This window comes from Myotis daubentonii, chromosome 1 (genome assembly GCF_963259705.1).
Source record: "Myotis daubentonii chromosome 1, mMyoDau2.1, whole genome shotgun sequence".
NCBI lineage: Eukaryota > Metazoa > Chordata > Mammalia > Chiroptera > Vespertilionidae > Myotis > Myotis daubentonii.
Genome location: NC_081840.1, coordinates 19,984,385 through 20,009,999, shown reverse-complemented (window position 1 = coordinate 20,009,999; position 25,615 = coordinate 19,984,385). Strand labels below are relative to the sequence as shown.

The 25,615-nt window shown below is 43.4% G+C and overlaps 1 protein-coding gene across 1 annotated transcript in view; it reads right to left on the bottom strand.

Annotated features, from left to right (window-relative positions):
• Positions 1 to 236: 236 nt before the first annotated feature.
• Positions 237 to 25,615, bottom strand: part of TMED8 (transmembrane p24 trafficking protein family member 8) — a 31,202-nt gene continuing 5,823 nt past the window's right edge. The window contains exons 2-6 of the mRNA XM_059689479.1: positions 16,989 to 17,070; positions 11,931 to 12,060; positions 9,643 to 9,769; positions 9,131 to 9,436; positions 237 to 7,676 (exon numbers count right to left, since the gene is read on the bottom strand). Of these exons, the coding sequence (XP_059545462.1) occupies positions 7,459 to 7,676; positions 9,131 to 9,436; positions 9,643 to 9,769; positions 11,931 to 12,060; positions 16,989 to 17,070 (863 nt within the window). The 3' untranslated portion in view covers positions 237 to 7,458. The remainder of the gene's footprint in view (positions 7,677 to 9,130; positions 9,437 to 9,642; positions 9,770 to 11,930; positions 12,061 to 16,988; positions 17,071 to 25,615) is intronic.

Below are 25,615 nucleotides of genomic sequence, written 5' to 3'. Positions count from 1 at the left end.
TTTTTCACTCTTGGGCCAAACCTAGCTCCCAGTTCATAATACTCTGCTATAAATTTAAACGCAGATGAAAGATCTATCATTAACCTCATTCTCAATATTTTCTTAATTGTCAATTTTCTTAATTTGTATAGTCTCAATAGATTAAGTTTACAGAATACCTTTCATTTAAGATGCAAAGGAGAGATAAATAAAAAAATTTTAACGTAAATCAGGTTCATTAAGATATAACTCAAATGTTTCAGGTGCATAGTGAAAAAGTTTATTTATGACAGATTTCAAAACTCGGAAGAGAAGACAAAGAATGCACAAAAGCATCACAAGACTGTTACATAATATAAAAACACAGGACTGAGCACTTAGAGAACCATAGCTCAGGATCATCTGTGTGTCACAGCAACACATTCAGTGCCACAGGGTGGTAAATATGGCATTTTAAAGGAAAAACCACTCAGAGGACATGATTAAATAACAATTTGGTACAGAGCTCTCAACTTAGAAATCGAGGGGCTGACAGCATTTCTCAGGATAGAGAACACGTAAAACCAATCGCAATGAGATACTTTTGTATTTTAAATAAAAGACTGTTCCCCTTTCAGACCCCTCTTTGTAATCTCAGCATCAGCACATGATATAGAATAAGGAAAGAATACCTTTGTGGTTGCCAGTTGCTTAAATATTTACCAAGAAAGCGTGATCATCTTTCCATCAACGGACAGAGCTCAGTGTGTGGCACCACAGCAGGCCTTTCAGAAATGAGCAAAATGGCACAATGTGGTTTAGGAGATCTTCACGCACCTCCCTCTGTTCCAATTACCCTCATCCAAAGCCTGGCTTTCTTATAACCCATCACTCTGATTACAAAGCAGCTTTCTCCTGGGAATTTCAAAACACTTCCCATATGAAGGGAGCATGGATGGGTACACCAGTCATGGGTTATAGGCTTGGACTTGCTCCTGAACAAGGCTAAGTGGAAATAATTCAGCTTGATTAAACAAAAATGGGACAATCATCTCAGAAAGGGATGTTAGTAGAGTTTTTAATATGTGATTTCCTAATTAAATGTACTGTTTAAGACATAAGAGAAGGAATTAAGATAATGTTTTCCAGATGACGCTTGCCTGAACCTAAAAAGCAACAGTAACAACCAGTCACAAGGAACATCACAGGCAAGGCAGGGGAACCCTAAGTGAGGACGAGAGTTCAGGAGAAGAGCTCCTTAAAGCGATGCCAGTGACGAGCTCCTCCGTAACCCTATGTACTGTAATAGTTCAAGCCAAAACTTTAGAATTGTTCCTGACCCTATATCAGAACTTCTAGAAAATATACTTTGTCCCTGAAAAGATTTCACATATAATATTTTACCCCTGGACAAACCCAAACTACCTGCTTCAAGTGACATGCAAATGGAATTTAATCTAGAAAGTCTGTATCTCTAGATTGCTGGGCACCTTTTCCTCGTCGCTGAGAGTGAAGAGCCATGAAATTCATCCACATGCCTGGGGCCTATGAGAAATCAAAGCACATGGAACAGAAACCAAGCTCAAGGCAGTACCAGGACTCTAATGAAGAGTCTTGCTTTTGGACTTAGTTTTTGAGGGAAGGACTATTTGTAAATGAATCCCACACTCAAGGCTTTAGGCAATTAATTGGGGCTCCTTAGCTTGGTGAGGAGAGATTCCAACAGGAGGGGCCTCCCTGGTTCAGGCAGGGACAATGCAGCGCTCCAGAGGGAGCAGTGATTTCTGAACTCTGGCCCCACAGCAAAGTGTTTCTCAGCCTTTGAGTCCCAAATCTTGCCCTAAGCTCATTACGTAAATAACTGGATAGATGTCAGAGCAGTGTCCACAGGGGCTGGACTGGTTAGACAGAGCAAAGGGGCGACACCGACCATAACCAGGCACCAAGAGAGCCAAGACAGTTCTTCCCCAAGGGCCTCCCCTATTCCAAGAAGACGCCAGGAACTAGCTCCCAGGGTTCTCCTTTGCAGAATACCAGAGTCACTGCCCACAGGAGACTTGGCTCCTTCAGTGGGCCCTGAGGCCAGACTCTAAGAACACTCCACTGATATTACACTTGGAGCCAGAAAGAGAATAGTTCCCGCAGATGGAGGGCTCGCTCCACTTATTAGCCAACTCAACTACTTTGTCGACCTCATCAGTACAGCACTGTCACATCCTCTTCACGCACTTGGTGAGGTTAACAAGAGTTCTGGTTGCACAGTCACCCAGCTGTCCAAATATGGGACCATGAGTCACACTCCCTCCTTCCAGGGAGGCCTCTGGCTCAAAGCTCTACTTCGAACCCTGACTGACTGCTTTATCTACTCAACTCTATGATCCCTATTATTTAATTCTGGTTAACTGGCTAAACTGAGGCCGTGGCTATCATGCTGGCAGTGCTAAACAATACCAGAAATACCCAGGACATCAGAACGAAACGGAAGGGGCTCGTCCCTTTCTGTCTCTCAGCTGTGTGGAAATGTGAGCCAGGGATAGGATCCCATGTGCATGAAGACTGGGACGTTGGCCATGTGGACACTCACCACACACTGCACTGACTGCTGGAAAGCGCCGGCTTGTGACTGAATTTAGACACCCATTTCCTACTTCCTCCCCCAAAGAATCATGCATCACAGCTCCCTGAGCACAAACACAATGAACAGAATGACTTGCTCTCTAAAGACCATAAATCCCTTAACAAGCTCCCCTCACAACAACAGAAACCACCTTCCTTCGGACTGAAACTCACTTTCCAACTCTTCCCAACCACTGAGATGCCCCGGGATGACGCTCTGCCCTTTCCAGCAGCTTCAGGAGTTCTGCACTTTGAGCCAGGTGCAAAGAGACTAGCTACAGGTCCATGTGGATCTTTCAGACTCAGGAGAAAATCTAAATGGAAGCTCTAGCTGCAGGTTCCGTTGGTCTGTTCCATTTACTACTATGTGCCCTTAGCCCACCCAGGTTAAAGAAGATCTGATTCCTACACCTCACAAGGAGTGTGGCTTGAGACATGCTCTTATGGCTTGAGACTCTCCTATGGTGTTGGTCAAAATTAACCTATTTCATCCCTTTCTTAGCCAGAATCAAAACTAACTGGGGCCACAGTGGCACAGCTGGAAGTCCGCCTGGCTTCTTTCTAAACCTACCATCTTTTTTCATGGCACTTGACTTGTAAGTCCCAGAGAAGACAGAGATGAAATAAGGCATCGGGCCAGGAGTACCCTAAGCAAAGAAGACCTTCTCAAAAATATGTCTAAAGTCAGTCCTGCTGGAAAAGACAGCAAAGTGGGTTTGGGATTTCTACAACAAGCACAGTGAGAACCAGTGAGGCTTCTGGCTTAAAGAACAGTTCCAACTAATGAACCACAAACTAAGAACTAAACAAAATCAGGCCTTGACTGGTGTGACTCAGTTGGAACATCATGCCATACACCAAAAAGGTGGTGGGTTCAACTCCTACTCAGGGCACATAACCCAGGTTGCAGGTTCAATCCCCAGTCAGGGCACGTGCGAGAGGCAACCGATCAATATTTCTTTCACATCAGTGTTTCTCTCTCATCAATAAAACAAAATTTAAAAGAACTGAAAATCAGATATGAGCAAAATTCTAGGATATATATTTGATAGCTTTCTTTGTTCCCCTCATTTTATTGTTTTCATTCCTTACTATCAATTTAAAAAGGCAGTTCTCAAGGTGTACACAACTGTCTCACTCAGGCCACTTTCCCTAAAACAAGTCTTTTAGGGAAATATTCGGGTCACCCAACAATGTACCTTAAACCACATACTTTGGGATTAAAGGTCAAACTTTTGCAGAGAAGTGGTCTTAAATAATAAATATAAAAATACAGACTTTTGGGTTTCACCTAATTCTTTCAAAGGGGGACTGGGAAGGCTCATCAAAAACACATCAATTCAGATATTTCCTATAAATTTTACATTGATATCTAATCCCAATGATTAATATAAGGCAGTGAGCTTTCAGATTTAATTCTTCCACAAATATAATATAGGGGACAGTATATACATTTTCAAAGTCTGAGGTTTTATTTCCTAAGTAACAGATAACAATATTTTTAAAGTCAATTAAGAAAAAAATAACAATGGCCTCATTTCAAGTTGCTACCTACTTCCATTATAAAGCTACAGACTGTCTGAGGATCGAGGTTTAACGTCAGAGTCCTGAGGATGTTCATAGAGCAAGAGAGATTACAGTAAAGTCCTTCCACAGCAGCTTCACAACTACCTCACTCCACTGCTGGCACACTGGAGAAGAAAACATCAGAAATGACCGAGGGAGAGGGGCAATACAGTGTGAGTCTGAAAAGGGGAGACCAGGGAACACTTTTATGAAGACCGCCTCCCGGGTAACTCATGTTGCATGAAACAAGTCTGCAAAGATCCAGGAACTCCCTGACATAGGATAGTTGGTGTCTGTGCAGGGAACACAGGCTAACTGGACACTTGTCAAAAGAAACAGAATGGTAAAATCATCTTTGCCTAAAGATTAGCAGGTTATAATTTTTAAATCCATGTGGTGGGATATATATACATAAGGATGTTTACTATATCTTTCTTTTTAAATTTTTGCTGAAAATTTTTCATTGTAAAATGTTGGGGGAAATTAACCCTTTAAACATGTCTTCCTATCTAGAAGCCCCATCTCTCAACAAAGTAGCAAAACCAAACAAAATGAAGAAATTTAAGGACTCGGCCACTCTGTGTAGAGAATTCTAGGCTCTCTCCTATGATGAAGTACTTTCTTTCGACTGTTTGTTAATATTTATCTGTGCTCTGGAGGACAGGGTGAGGGTGAAAACAAAGGATTTTCTTTTCATTATTTGGTTCTGTAAACTTGGACAGGGTGAGACTAAGGAAATAACTACCTCTTAGGATTTGCTGGGCTATGAAATTCTCAGTAATTACCTTTGCTTCAGTACATAATATTTTGTTCCTACAGTACAATAATTTCAGAAATTTAATATGAGAATAGTGAATGAATTTAAAAAATACCTTCTCTCAGCGATATGTGCAAATGGAACAAAGAAGCCCTGACTGTCAGGGAAACACCAGTGTAGAGTGAAATATAACAATATCCAGGACTTCAAAAGTGACCAGACAGTAAGAGGCACACAGAGGCTATGGGAACAAGTCCCTCAGGCTTCCCTGAAGCAACAGAACTAAGATCCCAAAGAAAATAAGTACAGAGACTCTCACGGCAAAAATACACAGTAAGTTTATCCAGGGAGCTTGCTACGGCCTGGCAGCTCCATTTTAAGAGACAGTCAGAAGTTAATAATAAGCAAGAAAAATAAGCAAGGCTTTGGCTGACTGGAGAACAGCTCAGTAGAAAATTATTTTGTAAAGATTATGTTAGCAAAGTTCAGCCTTTAGTGATGAAAGAGTGGTCACTCAGCTATCTGATGGGATGATGCACAGCAAGTTGGCTTTTCGCTGCCCAAATAGACAGTCACTAAAATAATTTCTAATTTCTTACAAGGTATATCAATTTTGGCCAGTGTAATCCTCTACAAAATGCACTCATATATAAAATAATGGCGGCACGATGCTGCTCAGAGGACGGGGATGCTATGGCAGTCCACTAATCCCACCCTACTTTGGGCTTTGCTCCCAGGGGAACAGAGGGTGCAGGCTGGACCGCTCCTTGTCCATGTAGTAGCTGATGCTACTACACACCTATTGTGAGGAGCCCTGGTCTTCCATTTCCTGCTCCAATAAGGAGGGGAGGCCTGGTGCAAAGCACCCACACAGGGAAGGAATGAGCCAGAGAAATCATCTTGAAGGTGACTCCTCATTGCAGAAAGACTTTGATATTTGGGAATCACAGGACAACTCTGACTGGCTAGTCAGGTCCTCTGTACTCAACCCGGGGCAAATGGGCAGATTTCCTCACAACCTAGACTTCCTCAGAGGGGATGCTGGGGTAGGTCATCCAGCTCAGAAGGGGGAAGATTCCTCCCAAAGCATCACAGGACTGGAGTGCAGGAATGGGCACTCATCACTTTCCAGCTTCTCTTAAAATCATCATCAACTCCATAGAGGAGGCGGCCGCAATGGCTCAGAGCAGATGTAAGTCTTCTAAGAAACAGATGGAAACTGCTTCAAAGACAAAATGAAATGTGCTTAAAAAAATAAATAAATTAATAAATAAATCTAATTTTTCTTCAAAAGTCTAAGGCAGTAACAGACGTGACACAGGAATAAGAACAAGGAGGTACTGACAACCACAGTGGTCCCTTCTCTGCCAGAGGCCCTGCCACCCTCCCGCTGTGGTGACCGCTGGCTGCAGCAGCCTGCGGCACTCCTGGGCCTCAGGGTCAGAGTGGGAGAGGCCATCACCAGGGAAATGCAAGGTCTGGCCTGGTGAAGAACACATCCGATCAGCAGCAACAGTGAAGCTCATTACCACCCTTCCTAAGAGACTCTGAACATCAAAAGCTTTAAGCCCTCGATGCAAGACACATAAACACAGAAACTTTGGAAGTCTGATTGGTTTCTAAATAACATTCTTACTCCAAAGAAAGGAAAAAGTGGTGAGAATCTGGATGGTATTTTTTTTTTTTTTTTAACGTTCTTTCTAAGATAATACCCCGTCTTTGATTATACAAAAAACAAACAAACATTAGTAACACTTGCCTTTCAAAGATGTGGGCTCTGGCATCAATCCAGTACCTAATTGGCACCCTTTGCCCTTCAACCATGGGTGCCCTTGGTATGGGTCACTGCCTCCTGAAACAGGAAGTAATGGGGGCAGCTTTTCTTCCCAGAAAAGTTACAGTGACCATCCCTTTGGATTGCACAGAAGTCCTTGCTGTGATGGTGAACACACAGGCGTAGGAAAGGAAAAAGAGGAGGCAAAGAGGCAGAGGCGAGCCCTCAGGACTAATAACGCCCCTCATAGGCCGTGAGGGCTCCCAGCCTGTGCTAGCGACCATGAAGAACTGGCAGGCAGGAATATGGCAGTGGTGAGCGGCTGGACAGAGCCTTCTCCAGCCAGGGAACTGGGCTCCTTCATGGACAGTGTGCTTTCCCTCTCTCAGCACTTGCAAAAAGAGAGTGGGTACCACCAAACACATCTGCAACAAAGGCTCTGGGAGAGGAGAAAGCAGCAATCCTGTACCAAATACCTATTTTTAGAAGGCAACACCCAACTTGCTTTTAGGCTTTTGCCGGATGGGCGCCTTCATAGAGGGATTCTGCTGGAGTCTGAAGCAAGAAAAGTGTGAGTCATGGACCATAGAACAGGGGCACTATACCACCACCTGCAGAAGCCGAGGAGTGGGCAAAGCTACGTGGGGTCAACGGTCAGGCATGCCAGGCAGGACATGAGGGTCAGAAGCCTCATGCTCCACTTCGAGCTCTTGCCTGTTGGAAAGAAGAGGCACCAGCTGGCAGCCTGCTCAGCCAGCAAACACCGCCTGCCCGGTCCCCCGGGCCTTCAGCTAGTGTAGTAGACGTGGAAGTAGAGAGTCTTGTTGCGAAGCAGGGAGTAGGAGTTGTCAAACTTGAGCAGGTAGATGCCCTCCCCAGGGTAGTCGTGGCTGCCAGCCTGCACGTCTCGGTGGCTGTCCCGCCGGTACACAGGCATGACCTCCCCGTAGCGACCCCGCAGGGAGCTCCTGGAGCCTCTCTCCACATCTCCGGCTGGGACAGGGTCTGCATGAGCAAAACGGCAGAGTGTCTGGACATGAGTTCAGAGAACACAGGTAAGTCCTACATGAAGGTAAGAGAATGGACCGGGTGAACTAGTGGCTTTAACCCCGGGGGGATGCTCTTGCCCTCCAACAGGAATGTGGAAATATCTGGGTGATCCAAGGGTCCAGGAGTGCTAAACATGAGGACAGCACCTGCCTCACAAACAAGCATCCCCCCCAAATGCCAATAACGCCTCCACTGAGAAACGAGGATTTAGCCTTATGGAACCTACCTAGCTCCCAAAGTGTCCAGACATTAACAAGGGAGGGAAAGATATTTAGAAGGGATGATTCTCACGTCCTTCACTCAAGCAGGGAACGAACTAGCTAATGGAGGTAGGAAAAGCAGACAAACACGCTGCACAGAGTGACCTAGACCTTCCAGCTGGCCTCCTAAAGAGCAGCAAATAAGATATGAGGTTCTCCTCTTCCCTGAATAACTTACGACTTCCCTGCAGACTTGCTTGTTCACAAAGAAGCAAGTTAAAGAATTGATTTTAAGATGATACAGGAAAATCGAGGAATAAAACTAATGCTTAGATTTATATTATAGTCCCCACCCCCGAAAGTGCCCCAGGACCATCCTGAGAAGGTATTGCAAGTAACAACTAGAATGGAGCACAGAGACTACTTTTAAAACTGCTCCAGGTGTAAAATAAAAAAGCAAACAGTAGCCCTAAACGGTTTGGCTCAGTGGATAGAGCTTCAGCCTGCGGACTCAAGGGTCCCAGGTTTGATTCTGGTGAAGGGCATGTACCTTGGTTGCGGGCACATCCCCAGTAGCAGGTGTGCAGGAGGCAGCTGATCGAGGTTTCTCTCTCATCGATATTTCTAACTCTCTATTTTTCTCCCTTCCTCTCTGTAAAAAACCAATAAAATATATATAAAAAAATAGAAAATAAATAAATAAATAAAATAAAAAAACAAACAGTAGTCAGCCAGCTGTGACCATCTGTTGGGGGAAGGAGGGAGACTATGGGTACATTTAGCAAATTATAATCACTCAGTATGGTTCTAGGCCAAGAATAAATGCAAATATCGTAAAACTAAGTGATAAGTGAAAAATAATCTCAGGTTTATGTGTGATCTGAATAACACTGCCTCTATACACAATAGCAATGACCCACCCGTTTCCCTGCCCCTGTCCCTTCCCTGTGCCCAGGGAGATGTTGGGGAAACAGCAGGTACTGATTAAAAGGAAAAGACGCTTCCACTAAGGCATCTATCCAATCCCACCCGAATGCTCTCTGAGGGTCTGACTTCAGCCTGCGTCACTCAACTTAGCAGGCGATGCTGGGAGGGATTCCTCGCCCACATGCTGAGGAAGAGGAGGGCTGGCACAACACAGGAAGTGGTCACTAGATAGTAGGCTGAGCCTGGGAAGGAAACTGCCAAGTATGTTCAAGTTACATTTACCTTCAAGCCCCTCCTCCTCTTCCTCGTCTTCATCCTCATCCTCACTCGAATCACTGACCTGCACAGTTATGTCAGTGCTGGTTACAGGGGTCCAGTCAAAATAAACTCCAAAGCCAATGTCATAGTCATCGGTGGCAAACTCCCAGCAGACACGCTTCCCCTCTGGATGGGTAGGAACCCGGATGGTCACCACCTCACCACGCTTCACCACCAGGCAGCTGTTCTTCTCCTTGCCCAGCTTGCTTTTGAATTCCTTCATCTTGGCAAAGGTCCAGATGCAGGGAGGAGCCATCAGCGGTGGGGAGACTGAAAGGACAGAGGAACCAGGAGGAAATGCTGCCACGCCTGGCATTTGCTTAGGGAGGTTGTCATAGTCAAAGGCGTTCTTTCTACTGGCTTTTTTTTACTTCCTTTCACAAGTTACTTTCTTTCTTTCCTTCCGACTCATCTGTCTGCCTGCCTTAATTTAAGTACCCACTGGAATCAGAGAAACCACCTCACAAAGGTCTTACCTTTCCTGTGGTCCCCCAGAAGATCTGCAGATTCCAAGTCAGCCGAAAGAATATCTATAGCTCCCGTGTGCTCAGACTGGATCATAACAATGTCCCCAGACCTCTGTGGAGCTTGATATTTGGCCATCTGCACAACAATTCCAGTTAGAGGACATGTTAGAGTGGCAGATCCCAATTACCCCCACTCTCCCAACTCTGAGCTTAATGTGCTAGTCACCATTCCTTCTCTTTCTTCCAGCTACAGGTTGTTAATAAATTCTAATTACTTTAATGCCACCAAAGTGTTCCCTAATTTAAAGATGTGTTCTCTCCTACCCTTTGGAACTTACCCACTCAAGACACTTTATAGAATCCTTGCCCACAAACATCCTCAGAGCTTGCTCCTGACTTGTGCATCAGCAGCTTCTCTGGGCCATGCCTCGGTCTCAGCTTGCCCTGCACAGTACCTCCCTACTGCGTCACTCATAACAGCTCTTGCACCCAGGGTTTAGCTCAACTCTCATTCTGCCACACAGTCCTCCTGCTACAGTTCCCATTCAAGGGTCCCTTCCAGGCCACTGTCAATCAATTCGCTAAAGCACTGCAGAGAGAATCCAGTTTGTTGTCTCTTTCTGTCCGTCTATCTTATCCTATCGGTTGTCTCATCCAGCATCAGTGTTCTATAAATAATTATAACTTCCCCTTAGACCAGCCCCAGAATTTGCATTTACACGGTGTATTTGCTGTCAGACATCTAACCTGCATGGAAGAGTGCAAATGTCACTCGATACTCAAAGCCCTTGACAACCCGTGCAGGAGCCTGCACTCTCTCCTGACTGGGTCTCACTTCAAATCACTGAGATTAGGGTTCCTCTGTTTCATGCTATTACGCCTGAATTTCCTGCTCCTTTTACAAGCAGTCGGCAGGTAACACAAGTAGTGTACCAGTACCTACTGCCAACATGGGAGAACACATCAGTGAGACAGCGGTCCAGTTAAGAGACCAGAATTATATTTGCAATAAATAAATAACTTTTGTAACCTCCCAAACTATATTCTCATACTACCCATTTCTGGAGAATAGTCTTTCAGTTCTTAACTCCATTACTAAATGAAGTGAATCAGACTGTGGCTAACTTGCTTAAATGAGTCCTTCCTTTACCAGAAGGCTAAACAAAGGATTTAGCTTGAAACTGATTAGCTACAAAGCCTTAGTAAAGTCACTAATAGCTCTTAGCCTCAGTTTACTCATCTGTAAAGTAGGGATATATGGTACCTATCTCACAGGGTAGTTCTCAGGGGTAAATGAAGCATTGTGAATAAAATGCTTTATAAAATCTAATGCATTATACAAATGTAATTATAATGTTTGCCATTGTCTTTACTGACACTAATACCATTTGTTATTATAATATACACTCGTGCCCGGTGCATGGAATCGTGCACACTGAAAGGAAATTAATTAGAAGGTGGCCCATGGGGTAGGACTGGGCGAGATGGGCTGGACATGCCCTGGAGTCAACCTCCTGTGGTCCCTCTCTGGCTGGCTACACCTGGGGTGGCACCACAGCTCAAAGGGCAGCACCACAGCTCAAAGGGCGTCTGCGCAGTGAGCAGGGTCCCTCCGGCAGGTGGGGTCCCTTGGCCTGGCCTGCGGTGATCAGGCCAAAACCAGCTCTCCAGCATTCCCCAAGGGGTCCCAGATTACGAGAGGGCGGTATTTGGGTGACATACCCTGGAATCGGGCTCCCTTCTCTCCGGTTCCAGGGTGCGTCACCCAAGAACCGCCACTGCCAAGTCACTGCAGCTCAGCAGCTCCTGCGTTTAGCATCTGCCCCCTGGTGGTCAGTGCATGTCACAGTTACCGGTCGGATGGTTGGATGGTCGCTTAGTCTTTTATATATACAGATGTTAGTAATGATATAAGCAACCCATATTTCCATGGCAGAACACCACTGCTATCAATGCCATTTCTATAGAATCTTTACCGTAGATCCACCACAAGATAAGTGAGAGTGAAACACAGTCCAATGGTTTAGGCTCCTCACATTGAGGAGAGTCTAGACAACATGTAAACATTCTTTTTAACGCTTCATTTTTTAAATAGGTGCCTACTGATACGCTGATGGGGCCTGTGGAAGATAACACATGATCAATCGCCAAGTAACTAAAAATGAGATGCCCAAAAAGAGCAAAGAGAATTCTGGGAGCCACCCACAGTGCTTTCTAATTCCAGCCCATCCATATATACCTAGATTCTGGTGCTGTAAACTCCTCCTTTTGAAAGAGAGTGAGAATGAGCTTCCTACCTTGTTGAGGACCTGGCCCTGGTCTGTAGGCCGCAATTTCTGTTCCACCAAGGCCTGAGCCTCCAAGGCACTGGCTGCTTTCCGAAGATCTTCCGCGGCATCCTCACTCACTGGAGGTACCATCTGCGGCCTCTCAGAGGAAGACAACATGTTATTCAAAAACTCTTTTAAAAGCCACACTAGCTCTGGAGAAATTCAGCAATAAAACACACTTCAAAGGACACACCCACACCCCCTGCTTTCCTCTGGCATTCAGGTCTCCTATCAATTTAGCTGACCACTGCCCAGGGCTGAACGAGGCCACAATAAAGTGGTGACAGTACATGAGGGCCCACAGACGGACAAAGCCACACCCCAGGCTCCAGGAGCCATGGTAAATACATAGCTCAGTCATCTGAGATGGACTGCAGGTCTGGTTTTACTCCTCTCTCTGGGACCCATGCTATTTGTTCCACATAGAATTTCAACCAGAGATAGAATCTCAGTACACATAAAGCCACCGGTTAAAAGCAAAAAAAAATGGATTGATCGTTAAGACAAAGAAAATGCAAACTGATTAGCAAGGCAATCCCTGTCCACAGTTATCCCAGGAGCAGGGTTTCAGCATTGCCATCACACAGCCTACCTTTTGCAACCCTGTCACAGATCTCCATATTGCACCCAACTCACAGGGTACTGAGAATAGGTAATCAATCACTTTCTTTTCTTTTTAATCTATTATCCTGATGGCTTGAACTATATATATTTGAATAGTTATTTCAAAGAAGCAAGAAAATAATTATGCTCGCTTCCATCTTCCCTGGCTTCCAGAGAGACTAGAGAGTGCATGAAGCGCCAGGGCTGCAGCACAACATCCAGGTCTCCTGGGAATGATCCGTTTCCGACAAGAGGCGGCATGGATTCTTCAGAGCAGCAGTTATCAAAGTATCTTGCGGAATCCCTGGGTCCTTAAAACTCTTTCATGGGAATCTGTGAAGTCAAAACTTCTTCATAAAAATTCTAAAATATGATTTGTCTTTTTTCATTGTCATCTTCTCAAGAGCAGACAGTGGAGTTTCCTGGAGGCTACATGTGATATTGCCACAGAATGAATGCAGAAGCAGATCTGAGAACCCAACTGTCTTTTGTTATGCAGACATTACAGAGACTTGCGGCATCTCCCCGCTAAATTATTTTTGCTTTGGAAAACAGTTGTTTTTCATTAAAAACATGTTATTTATATTAATATGGAATGAGTTTGTTATTGTTCTTTTTAAATGAATCAGTAATATTTTTTTTAATTTTTCAGTTTTAATTTCTAATATAGTAAACATTGATAGATACAACCCACATAAATAAAAATTCTTTGGGGCGTAAAGGTTTGCTGCTTTAGGGCATCATTTCCTCTGAGTAAATGGCTGGGGAACAGTACTTTTAACCACATGGGAAAGAGAGGGCTTATTTTGGAGCTTGTCAGTTTCTTTTTTCTTTCTTTTTTTCATTTTCTTTCTTCCTTTCAATGCAAACAAGAAAACCTACTCCTAGCTTATAAACTATCTCTTCTTTAGATAAAACAGAGCCATCTTTTAAAATATCCTAGTCACTCCAACCTCCTTCAGAATAAACAAGAGGTAGTTATTATGAAAATTAGCTATCGATACTGTTGATTTATATGGATTTGCTTGAGTAATCCTGTGTGAATTGTAAATTGACCTATGTGTGAGTCTATTTTATCCTCTTAAACCCAGAAATTACAGTCCATTTCTTATTTCTTGACACTATTAGGTGAGCTTGGTAACAAGGACTGGTCTTACTCCCTCTTGTGTGCACAGTGTCTGCTCCCAAGCCTGTCACATGGAACCCTAAGGCCCTTTGCACTCTGACCCTAGGAGTTGCACTCTGACCCTATCTCTCCTAGAATGACCCCCTCTCGCCTTGCCCAATCCACTCCAGTCACAAGGGCCTCCAAATGTCTTGAGAATGCCCATCAGTTCAAGCACTCTCCCACTTGAGGGTTTTTCACCTGCTGTCACCTCTGCCTAGAATCCCCTCCCCCTAGTTACCTTCTGGCTTCTTCCTCAGGTTCCTGCTCAGCCATGACTTTCGGGAGTCCTCCCAGATGTCTGAGTATAAAATGGCTCTCCCCTCCTTGGCCCATCACTCTTTGCCCCCTCTCCCCCACTTCACTTTTTCTGGCTGCACTCATTACTGCCTGACATATTATGTACCATATTTTGTTGATTGTAAGATGCATATTTGTTTTCAGATTTTAACACAACTGAAATATGGGCTGTCCTAAAAATTGGTGATGTCTTCAAACTGCCTGGGGCCTGGGCTGGCATGAGTCCCTCCACAGAAGATGTGCATCTGCTCTGCCAGGGTGCGGGAGCCCGGGAGCACTACCAACGGAGTCGGAGTTGCCTTGAGGTTCTGTTTAAGGGTTTGTTTAGACCAGACGGGCAGAGTGAATTTAGGAAACAAACTGGTGACTACAAACTTGTGGCTCGTATATTCGGGGGACATATTTTGCCCTGCCCTCATCAGTGCCAAGGCTGAGACTTTGACGGTTCCCTGTTGTCCTTTGCTGTGTAGGCGATTTCCCCCTCATTTGTCTTTTCACGGAAGGTGCAGGCTTTTGTTGAGCCAGAGCTCCGGGGGGGGGGGGGGGGGGGTGTCTCTTATTAGACTCACTATCGGGCATTTTTTCTTTCTTGCTGGTACATAAAGTAGCAGTTCATCTTACAGCTGATGGCAACTTAGATTCCATGAAATAGATTCTTAATTCTATGGTATACTTGTTTTCTGCCTGCCTCCCTCACTAAAATATAAGCTCCATGAGAACAGGGACTTGGACTGCTTGCTCATTTGTGGCATCTTCAGTGCCTAGGACAGTGCCAGGTACACAGCAGGCTCTCAATAAATATCTGTTGCATGAATAAACAGCAGCCCCCCCAATCATTATTTGTTGAATGAATGTTACTTTTTGTTTGGGAACAAAGAAGGAATATTTGGAATGTGAGGAGACGAGAGTTAATCTGACCATTAGCCTGCCCTTATGGTATGTGGCATCTAAAATTTAGTGTCTTTGCCTTTGTGCATACTACTTTGCACAAATACGGTTCTGTTTATTTAAAAATATATCTTTTACACAGGACATGCACCAGCCACATGAATTTAACATTCACATTAGCATTTTATGCTCTGAAGAATATCAGTGAAGGGTATTTTGGGAAAGATGAATTGCAAATCACTTGATGCCAGTGATAAACCACGTAAAGAAAACACTCCCACTGTAAGCCTCTGGCTGTGCTGACCCGGAACAGGCAGGCCATTCCAAAGGGAGGGGCCAGAGGGCCAGCCCAGGGCCAGCCTCACTAGAAAAGATAGAGCGTTCTGCCGTTTCCGTTCCCAGTACACACAAAACACAAACACTAAACTTCAGGCACTAATTATCATGATTGCGGAGGTTTTTTTCTTCATACACTAGATTTTAGAAAAAAAACTTTAAAATTAAATTTTCTTTTTTCTTAGAATGTTCTATATTCCTCACTCAAAAAAATGTATTTATTCTTAGGAGGAAAAATCAGTTCTGTGCCAAAACCCATCCCCCAAAGATCCTTCAACTCAACAGAAAAAGGGTGGTGGCAGGATGGAAAGTTCTCCTCAGGGGATTTGATGAGAACATGAAATATCTCAAATAATCAAAGCCTGAGGAGGCTGTATCTTCTAAAAGGAGTGTTATATACAGTAACCTAGTAGCTCTAAGCATAGAACTCAAAACCCTCCTATCCGTATTTATGAGACTAATCCTTAGAATCAAACAAAACTAAAGCTAGGTAAATTGGAGCAAGTTACTGAATTCACTGTTTGATTTTCCTAATCTGAAAATAAACAATAGGTATACTTATTTAATGAGAGTTGCTATGAGGATTAAATGAGATCACACATTTTAACACCTGGAATAGTACTGAGCAAATATAAATATTCAATAAAAAGTGGCAATTTTATCATTATTACAGAAAAAGATTCAATGAAGTGTGGCTATTATTATCAGCAACTATATTAATCATTATCTTTCATCATCTAAATTCTGGGGGGAAGAGTTTTATTTCATATACAAAGGTGAGAAGAAAGAACTTCTACTCAAGAAGTCATAGAATTTTGCCCAGCTGGTGTAGCTCAATTGGTTGAGCATCATCCCATTCTGCTTGACAACACTGTGCTATTCCCTGATCGTGGGACTATGATAGCCACTAGCGAAAGTTCTCCAAGATACAGTTTTTCATTACTTATTCCATTAATATTTCGTGTGTCCACTCATTCTAGGGCTCAGTACAACTTGCTGCTATATATTCTAATACCACTGATGGTGGGGGGATGAGATGGACAGAGAGGGAAATTAAGAATGATAACTTGAAGGTGATTATAATGGTTGAATCTGAAAATTACATAATAAAACACTGCTTCCAATAGTGTATGTGTATGTGTATGTGTGTGCATTTTATGAATAAAAACCAAACACATATTTTCTTGAGAGCTTGTTTGGAGGTTCTAGCAGGGGAGCGCAGCTACTCGTATACCCTTGACCGAAGACCAGTCCTCTCCTGGGGGGATGGTGGGGGAGGTCATCCTCTTCGCAGCTTCGGGAGGGACGCTCATGGATCGGTGAGGGAGGAGGGGGACACCCACCTAGCCAGCCAGATCAGCCGAATCAACCCTGGCGATCAATGGGGTGACAGATGTCGCAGCCAGATCGCCCTCACATCCAAACACATATTTTCTTGAAAGTCCACCTGGGATCCATTTCAAATGTTTTCACATTTGAACATAGTCTTCAAGAGAACATAAATAAAGACACTACACTGTTCATTACAGTTTTATTTTCTGAGAGTAAAAGAACATTTTATAACTTGAAATAGATCTGGCATTGCCCTAAATACACTTAAGGGTTGATTAATTAATGGCAAAACCATTCACTTGTCTTCTCCCTTGATGTCACTGTCCACTTCTTTCATCAATTCCTTATCTCAGAAGAGAAAATCTCTAGAAGCATTTATCCAAAGCAGTTGCTGTCCCTACCTGTAGGGTGAGGAATGGGGCTCTGGATCAGAGGCAGAAGCCACTGGAGAGATGTCCTTGGTGTTTTCTAGATCTTCATTCTCTAGAAAATTATGGAAAGAAAAACAATATCTAAGAGGGAACACAACCATAATTATCTTGTATCTTTTTTTAAAATCTGGCAGTTTCAAACAACTTTCCATTTCCAAAAATATTCTGGGCATAAACTTTATACTCTGGGAGGCTCAGTACATAAATTATTCAAGTCATCACATCCAAGTATTTTCAGATAGTCATAACCCATTTATAAAAAAGTAAGTCTTTTTCCAAAATAAGTACCCACAGAATTAATTCTAATTCAAGAACCACTGTTTCTCAGAAAGCAGATGGTTAAAATTAGGCAAGAAATATAGTGCACAGTGAGATGTAGGATGAAATGAATTGTAATTCAGTGCCAAAGTATACAGTGCCACCTCTATCTATATATATAAAAGGCTAACATGCAAACTGTCCACTCAGGAGTTCGACTTGGAGGGCGCGAGTTCAATCACTTGCTATGATGTGCGCTGACCACCAGGGGCAGCACAGAATATGGCGGGTAACCAGCGGCAGTGGCAGGATGCTGAGGGAGCGAGGAAAGGAGGCCGCGGGGAGGCCAGGCCTAGGGACCCTACCCTGCACGAACTTCATGCACCAGGCGTCTAGCATTCAATAAGCTCAGATCACTGTATCCAAGATCAGGTAAAAGATTTTTTGTAATTTCATTCATTTACTAACTCGCTCATTCACCAATAACTTACTGAATACTGTTAGACACCTTCAAGGAGTATAGTGAAGTGCATAATAAAGGTTATGGTCCCAAGCTCACAACAAGCCTATGGCTGGTATTATCATTGCCATTTTCAGGTAAGGAAAAGAAGGCATAGAGACAAGATTCAAAGCCAGGCAGTCATGCTCCTAACCATTAGGTGATACTTGGTTTTGTGGTTTATTCATTTAGCCTTTCCTTGACACTCAGATATTAAATAACCCTTGGTTTAACCTCTTCTGGCTAAGACTGAAGTCTAAAGTTCACTTCTCAATTCAAAATTCAATTTACTAAATCAAACCTCAAACCCTGAAAGTTTCAGAGTTTAGGGGACAACATAAAAGTGCAAATGACAAGCATATATTTGTGATTCAATTTTAATCTAGTCTCAATTTTTCTATGTAAATACGACCTGTTTTTCTTTTCATCAATCCCCACTCTCATAGATAGAAAAACCTTAGAGCTTATGCCACGCAATTTTCCTCTTGTAAGATAATAGGAAATATATATTAGTCTCTGCGCCTGGTTCCTAACACAGAATTCCCAAAACCCTTATAATTTCTTAAGTGACAAAAGCACTGGGAACATCTTTTGTTCTAATATTTGGTCTCTGATCCCAGTTGCTGACACTGAGTTCCTAAATCCCTGGGCTGGGTGATCGCAGTGTCTTTTGTTCTAATGAGGTGACGCTTGGTGGGCTCCTGGACGGGGGCCCATGCACCAAAGGGCCTCGGGTTGAATTCCCGATCAAGGGCATGTACCTCACCTCAGTTGCAGGTTTGTTCTGCCCCAGTCGGGGAACATGGGGGAGGCAACCAATTGATGTTCTTTCTCTCTCTCTCTCTCTCTCTCTCTCCCTCACTCCTTCTCTCCCTTCACTCTCTCTAAAAATCAATGGAAAAAAGTCTCCTCAGATTAACAATGAAAAAAGAATAGTATCCTCTGTTATCTCTATTTAGGAGCTTATTGTATTGCCTTTCACATTTTTAAAAAATATGTTTTTATTGACTTCAGAAAGAGGGAGAGGGATAGGAGATAGAAACATCAATGATGAGAGAGAATCATTGATCGGCTACCTCCTGCAGCATTGGAGATTGAGCCCGAAACCCAGGAGTGTGCCATGACCAGAAATTGAACCATGACCTCCTGGTTCATAGCTCGACACTCAACCACTGAACCACATTAGCAACTTTCTCATTTTGATCTACAGTCCAACTAGGTTTTTTTCTCTCCTTCTCTTTTCTCTTAGGATATCCAGTTGCCCCAGCAACATTCACCATTCTCCCCCCACTACTCTACAGTACAATCTTCGTTGCAAATCAAAGCTTTATCCTATTCCTAGGACCTATGACACTGCTGTGGAAAGCTTCAAAATAAGTCTTGATACCTGATAGAGCAAATCTTTCCATCTTGTTCTTACTAATGTCTTTGCTATTTGTGGCCTTCGCTTCTACATATGTTTTAGGACCAGCTTGTCAAATTCCAAAAAGGCCAAAACCCTGCTGGGATTTTTATTGGGATTAAATTTTACCTATAAAGTCAGGGAGAATTGACATCTTTTCAATATTGGGTATTTCAATCTAAGAATATGTTATATCCTTCCATTCATTTAGATATTCTTTATTATCTCTCAATAATCCCTTATAATAAAAGCATAATATGCTAAGTGTCTGACCATTCATGAGACCATTCGTTCAACCGTTCCACCAGTCGCTATGAGGCGCTCTGACCACCAGGGAGCAGGCACTCCAACCGGTAGGTTAGCTTGCTGCTGGGGTCCTGCTGATGGGGACTGGGAGAGACGGGCCACATATGCCCTGGAGCCCTCCTGCAGTCCCTCCCCAGCCAGATAACCTCCTGTGGATTGCGAGAGGGCACAGGCCAGGCCGAGGGACCCCCACCGATGCACAAATCCGTGCACCGGGCCTCTAGTATATTATAATCTTCTGTAGAAAGACTTTGAATACAACTTGTGATATTTATTCCTCATATTTTTACTCTGTGGTAAACAACATTTTATTTACTTTGTTGCTGATACATATAAATGCAATGGAATTTTGCATACTGGCTCTGTATCTAGCAATCTGGCCAAACATTAATTCAAATAACTTATCTGTAGGTTCTTTTGGATTCTCCATGTACATAGTCATCATCTGAAAACAACAGATTTAACAGGATTTCTTTCTAATCCTCATATATTTTCTTTTTCTTGCCTGACTATACTAGTTAGAATATCCAATAAAATAATAAATAGTAAGTGGTGAGAGTGGTTACCCTTATCTTATACCCAATCTTAAGAAGAAAACTCTCAGATTTCACCATTAAGTTTTATGTTGCTTGTAGGCTATTTGTAGATATGCTTAATCCAGCATATAATGAAATTTCCTTTTATTACTAGTTTGATAAAAGTTTTGAATCAGGCCGAAACCGGTTTGGCTCAGTGGATAGAGTGTCGGCCTGCGGACTGAAGGGTCCCAGGTTCAATTCCGGTCAAGGGCATGTACCTGGGTTGCGGGCACATCCCTAGTAGGAGATGTGCAGGAGGCAGCTGATCGATGTTTCTCTCTCATCGATGTTTCTAACTCTCTATCCTTCTACCTTCCTCTCTGTAAAAAATCAATAAAATATATATTTAAAAAAAAAAGTTTTGAATAATAAATAGAGGTTAAATTTTACCAAACACTTTTTCTGCATCTATTAAACTGATAATTTTTATACTCTGGTGTATTAAAATGGTGATTTACAGGCTTCAAAAAAATGTTAAAATAACTTTCCATTCCTGGAAAAACCCAACTGGGTCTTATATAATGTTGGATTCAAAGTTAATATTTTATTGATGACTTTTTGCATCTATGTTAATGAGTGAGATTAAACTGGGATCTCATCTGGGATAATTTTGATGCTGCCTGAGTTAGTTATTCCTCTGGTACAGGTATGAAGATGATAAAACTTGTATTTGATTGTCTGAAAATATCTTTATTTCATCTTCATTCTTTTTTTAAAAATATATGTTTTTATTGATTTCAGAGAGGGAGAGAGAGATAGAAACATCAATGATGTGAGAAAATCATCTATCAGCTGCCTCCTGCACACCCCATACTGGGGACGAGCCCACAATCTGGACATATGCCCTAACTTGGAATCAAACTGTGACCTCCTGGCTCATAGGTCTACACTAAACCACTGAGCCACGCCAGTCAGGTTCATCTTCATTCTTGAAGACTTTTTACTTTACTGGGGGAAAAAAGTTCTATATCAATAGTTTTTTTTCTTTTACTATTTTAAAGATAATCTAGCTCTCACTGCTCTGTACAGAAATCAGCTTTCAGTGTAATCACTATTCCTTTAAAGGTAAACTGAGGGACATCTATAATTATCTGAACAATAAAGATTTTTTTAATAAAAAGGTAAACAAATTTTTCTCTGGCTACTTTTACTATTTTCTCTTTGGTTTTACAGCAGTTTTACTTAATGAATATCTACTGTATATTTCATTGTACTGATACTGCTTGAGGTACATAGAGCTCCTTGAATCTGTAGATTGCATTAGTTTTGGAAAATTCACAGCTATTCTCACCAAACATTGCTTCTATCCATTCTTGCTCTGAGTTCTCACCTTCTAGGATTTCAATTATACATATATTAGACCTTCTCACATCCTCTATCTCTTATGTCTCTCCTGAATTTTCAATGATTTCATTTTTATATATTTCCTTCTGGATATGTTGTTCTGACCTTTCTTCCAGTTCACTATTCTCTCTTCAAGTGTAATAGCTTGTTGCTAAACTCACTTGAAGTTCTTCATTTTTATTCAGTTATTGAATTTCTATTTGGTTCTATTTTTATAAATTTCAATTCTCTGACAAATTTATCAAAGTTTTCTCTCCTTGAACATAATAAATATAATTATTTTTAAGTCTGTATGTGGTAACTCCAAAATCTGGTACCTGTATTAATCCACTTTACCTGTTTGTTGTTCACATATCTCTTCTCGTGCATCTAGTCATTTTGACATGTGGCAGAAATTGTCCTTGCAAAACTATTTGTAGAAATAACTTGAAGCCTACAACGATCCTTCAGAGATTTGCCTTACTTCTTCCATGTACTTAGGGGCACAAGTACCCTGCAGTCACCTTAATCCAATTACATGAACTTAGTTGAATCTGAGCTGAGCTGTAGTCCCTGCAATGGCCTACTTCTAATCTTCCCTTAATTCTAGAACATGGCCTTTCATGGTCCTAACCCAAAGGAAAGGGGATTCCCCAAGATTTCCCCTGCTTGTCTGGTCCTGAACATTAATCCCTGTTGCTTTAATCCAGAAAGGCACTTTTACAGCATTGCCATTCAGACTCCCCACCCAGAAATCCAGCATATGCCCTCAGAGAAGAAAGGAACACCACAGTGGACTCTCATAGCCTGGTAATTTTTCATTATGTGGCTGGCTCTCCAGTATCTTCAAGCAGATGTTTATATTTTGACAATTATTTCCTAACTAGGGGCCCGGTGCACGAAATTCGTGCACTGGGTGTGTGTGTGGGGGGGGGGGGAGTGTCCCTCAGCCCAGCCTGCCCCCTCTCACATACTGGGAGCCCTCAGGCGTTGACCCCCATCACCCTCCAATCGCAGGATCGGCCCCTTGCCCAGGCCTCATTTTCCCCCATCACTGGTTCTGCCCCCAGCCCAGGCCTGATGCCTCGGCCAGAGGCATAGACCCCCATCATCCTCCGATCGCCTGATCGGCCCCTTGCCCAGGCCTGACGCCTCCTCCAGAGGTGTCAGGCTTGGACAGGGGACCCCCATTTCCCCTGATCACTGGCTCTGGCCCCCGCCCAGGCCTGAGGCCTCTGGCCCAGGAATCATGCCTGGGCAGCGGACCCCCATCTCCCTCTGATTGCTTGCTCCACCCCCCGCCCAAGCCTGACGCCTCTGACCCAGGCTTCAGGCCTGGGCAAGGGGACCATCATATCCCCCCAATCCCCAGCTCCGCCCCCCACCCAGGCCTGATGCCTCGGCCAGAGTAGTTGACCCTCATCACCCTCCGACCACCAATCACCGGATCGGCCCCTTGACCAGGCCTGAGGCCTCTGGCAGAGGTGTCAGGCCTGGGCAGGGGACCCCCAGCTCCCCGCGGTTGCAGGCTCCACCCCTGCCCAGGCCTAACACCTCTGGCCTAGGCGTCCGGCCCGGGCAGCGGGGACCCGCAGCTGCAGCGGCCCTGCGATTGTGGGCTCCGCTTTAGGCCCAGGCAAGGGACCCCTAGCTCCCGGGACTGCCAGCTTTGACCGTGCCCAGCTCCCATCGCTGGCTCCACCCCTACTTCCTGCTATCACTGGCCAGGGCGGCAAAGGCACCTGATTCTCCGATCATGGCTGGGGGGCAGGGCAAAGGCAGCCCCAGGGCCGCCTTTGCCCTGCCCCCCAGCTCTTAGCTCCCCCCTGGGTTTCCGATCACTGTCAGTGGCAGGGGGCTTCTTCCTGCTTTCCCTTTCGCCTCCCTGCATTGTGCCTACATATGCAAATTAACCGCCATCTTGTTGGCAGTTAACTGCCAATCTTAGTTGGCAGTTAATTTGCATATAGCCCTGATTAGCCAATGAAAAGGGTATCGTTGTACGCCAATTACCATTTTTCTCTTTTATTAGATAGGATTGTCTTCAGTGGGAGAACTAATCTCAACCACCTAGTCTGCCATTATTCAGAACAGAAATCTACATTGTCTCTTTACCTTTTTCAGTTTAAAGGTACCTTAGCAAATAAAATGGAAACAAATAGAAATTTTAAGAGTCTTCTTTCTGTCATTGGCTAACAGTATGAGCTTATCTAAGTAATTGTTCTATCTCCCTTTGACTTATCATGTTGCTTAGATCATAATGAAGACTTCAGTAAGGTTGAATGTTCAGACAGAAGTAAAATTAGCACAAAAATAATGGAAGATAGTAGTGGGTTTAAAAAATAACAAAAAAATTAATCCCTAAGGAGACTTACAACCTGTATTTCATAAAAAATTCATCTGAGAGAAAAAGGCCCATAAAAGGTCAATTCCTGATGACCAGAAAGGCAATATAGATGTACAGAATGGCTCTTACAATATAAACATAGTAAAAACCTTGTAATACATTTGTATTTTTTCTGACTTGGTAATATATTTATATTACTCAAAATTCAAAAAGGTAAACATATACAGTGAAAACTTTCTCCTATCTCAGTCCCCACCTTCAAAGGCAACAAATGTTATTAGGTTTTGTATAGTCTTCCAGAGATACTTTATGCATATAAAAAGGTGTGTATGTGGATACGCACACATATATATTCTTTTTTACACAAATAATGAAAATACTAGGCATACTACTATGCCTTCTGTTTTTCCCACTTACATCTTAGACCTCTCCACAACTATATATGAAAAGCTTCCTCATTCTTTTCTACAGCTTATTAATAATTTATTCATTGTATATTCCATAATTTATTTAACCAGTTCTCTATTGATGCACATTTATGTTCTTTCTAATCTTTTACCATTACAAATAATCAACACTAATAAAAGAGAAAAATGGTAATTGGCGTACGAGCTACCGTTTTCATTGGCTAATCAGGGCTATATGCAAATTAACTGACAACTAAGATTGGCAGTTAACTGACAACTAAGATTGGCAGTTAACTGACAACTATGATTGGCAGTTAACTGACAACTAAGATTGGCAGTTAACTGACAACAAAATGGCGGTTAATTTGCATATGTAGGGACAATGCAGGGAGGCGAAAGGGAAAGCAGGAAGAAGCCCCCTGCCACTGACAGTGATCGGAAACCCAGGGGGGAGCTAAGAGCTGGGGGGCAGGGCAAAGGCGGCCCTGGGGCCGCCTTTGCCCTGCCCCCCAGCCATGATCGGAGAATCAGGTGCCTTTTCCGCCCTGGCCAGTGATAGCAGGAAGTAGGGGTGGAGCCAGCGATGGGAGCTGGGCACGGTCGAAGCTGGCAGTCCCAGGAGCTAGGGGTCCCTTGCCTGGGCCTAAAGCGGAGCCCACGATTGTGGGGCCGCTGCAGCTGCGGGTCCCCGCTGCCCGGGCCGGACGCCTAGGCCAGAGGCGTCAGGCCTGGGCAAGGGGCCGATCCTGCGATTGGAGGGTGATGGGGGTCAACGCCTGAGGGCTCCCAGTATGTGAGAGGGGGCAGGCTGGGCTGAGGGACACTCCCCCCCCACACACACCCAGTGCACGAATTTCGTGCACCGGGCCCCTAGTACTATAATAACCTTGTACCTGTATCATTAAACAGGCACATGAATAAATCTAAAGGATAAATTCCTCGAAGGAATGTATTGATGAGGGCATATATTATAATTTTGATAGATATTGATAAATTACCCTCATAGCATTTGTACCAATTTACATTTCCATCAGCAATGCATGGAAGTGCTTGTTCCTACACATATTTACCAACATAGCGAGATATCAAACCATACCCATTGTAGTTATGATTTTTTTCCCTTATCATGAGTTAGGTTGAGCATTTTTCATATGTTAAGAGCCATTGCTTATAGCATCTTAACAGCTTGATGTATGCCTAAAAAAAGTGAAAAGATATTGCTTTAAAATTTTTAAGGTTAAAGATACATGCTAAATTATGTAAGAACTGCTGATAGAACAACTTGTAATTAGATTCAAAGAGGCAGGAAGTAAGAAAAGGAGAAAGAAATACATAAGTTGCCATAGCTGAGCAGTGGTTAGAGTGTTGGCACAGGGACTGAAGGGTTGTGGTTCGATTCTGGTTCAGGGCACCTACCTCAGTTGCAGGCTCAATCCCTGACCCAGTTAGGGTACGCGCAGGAGGCAACCAAGTGATA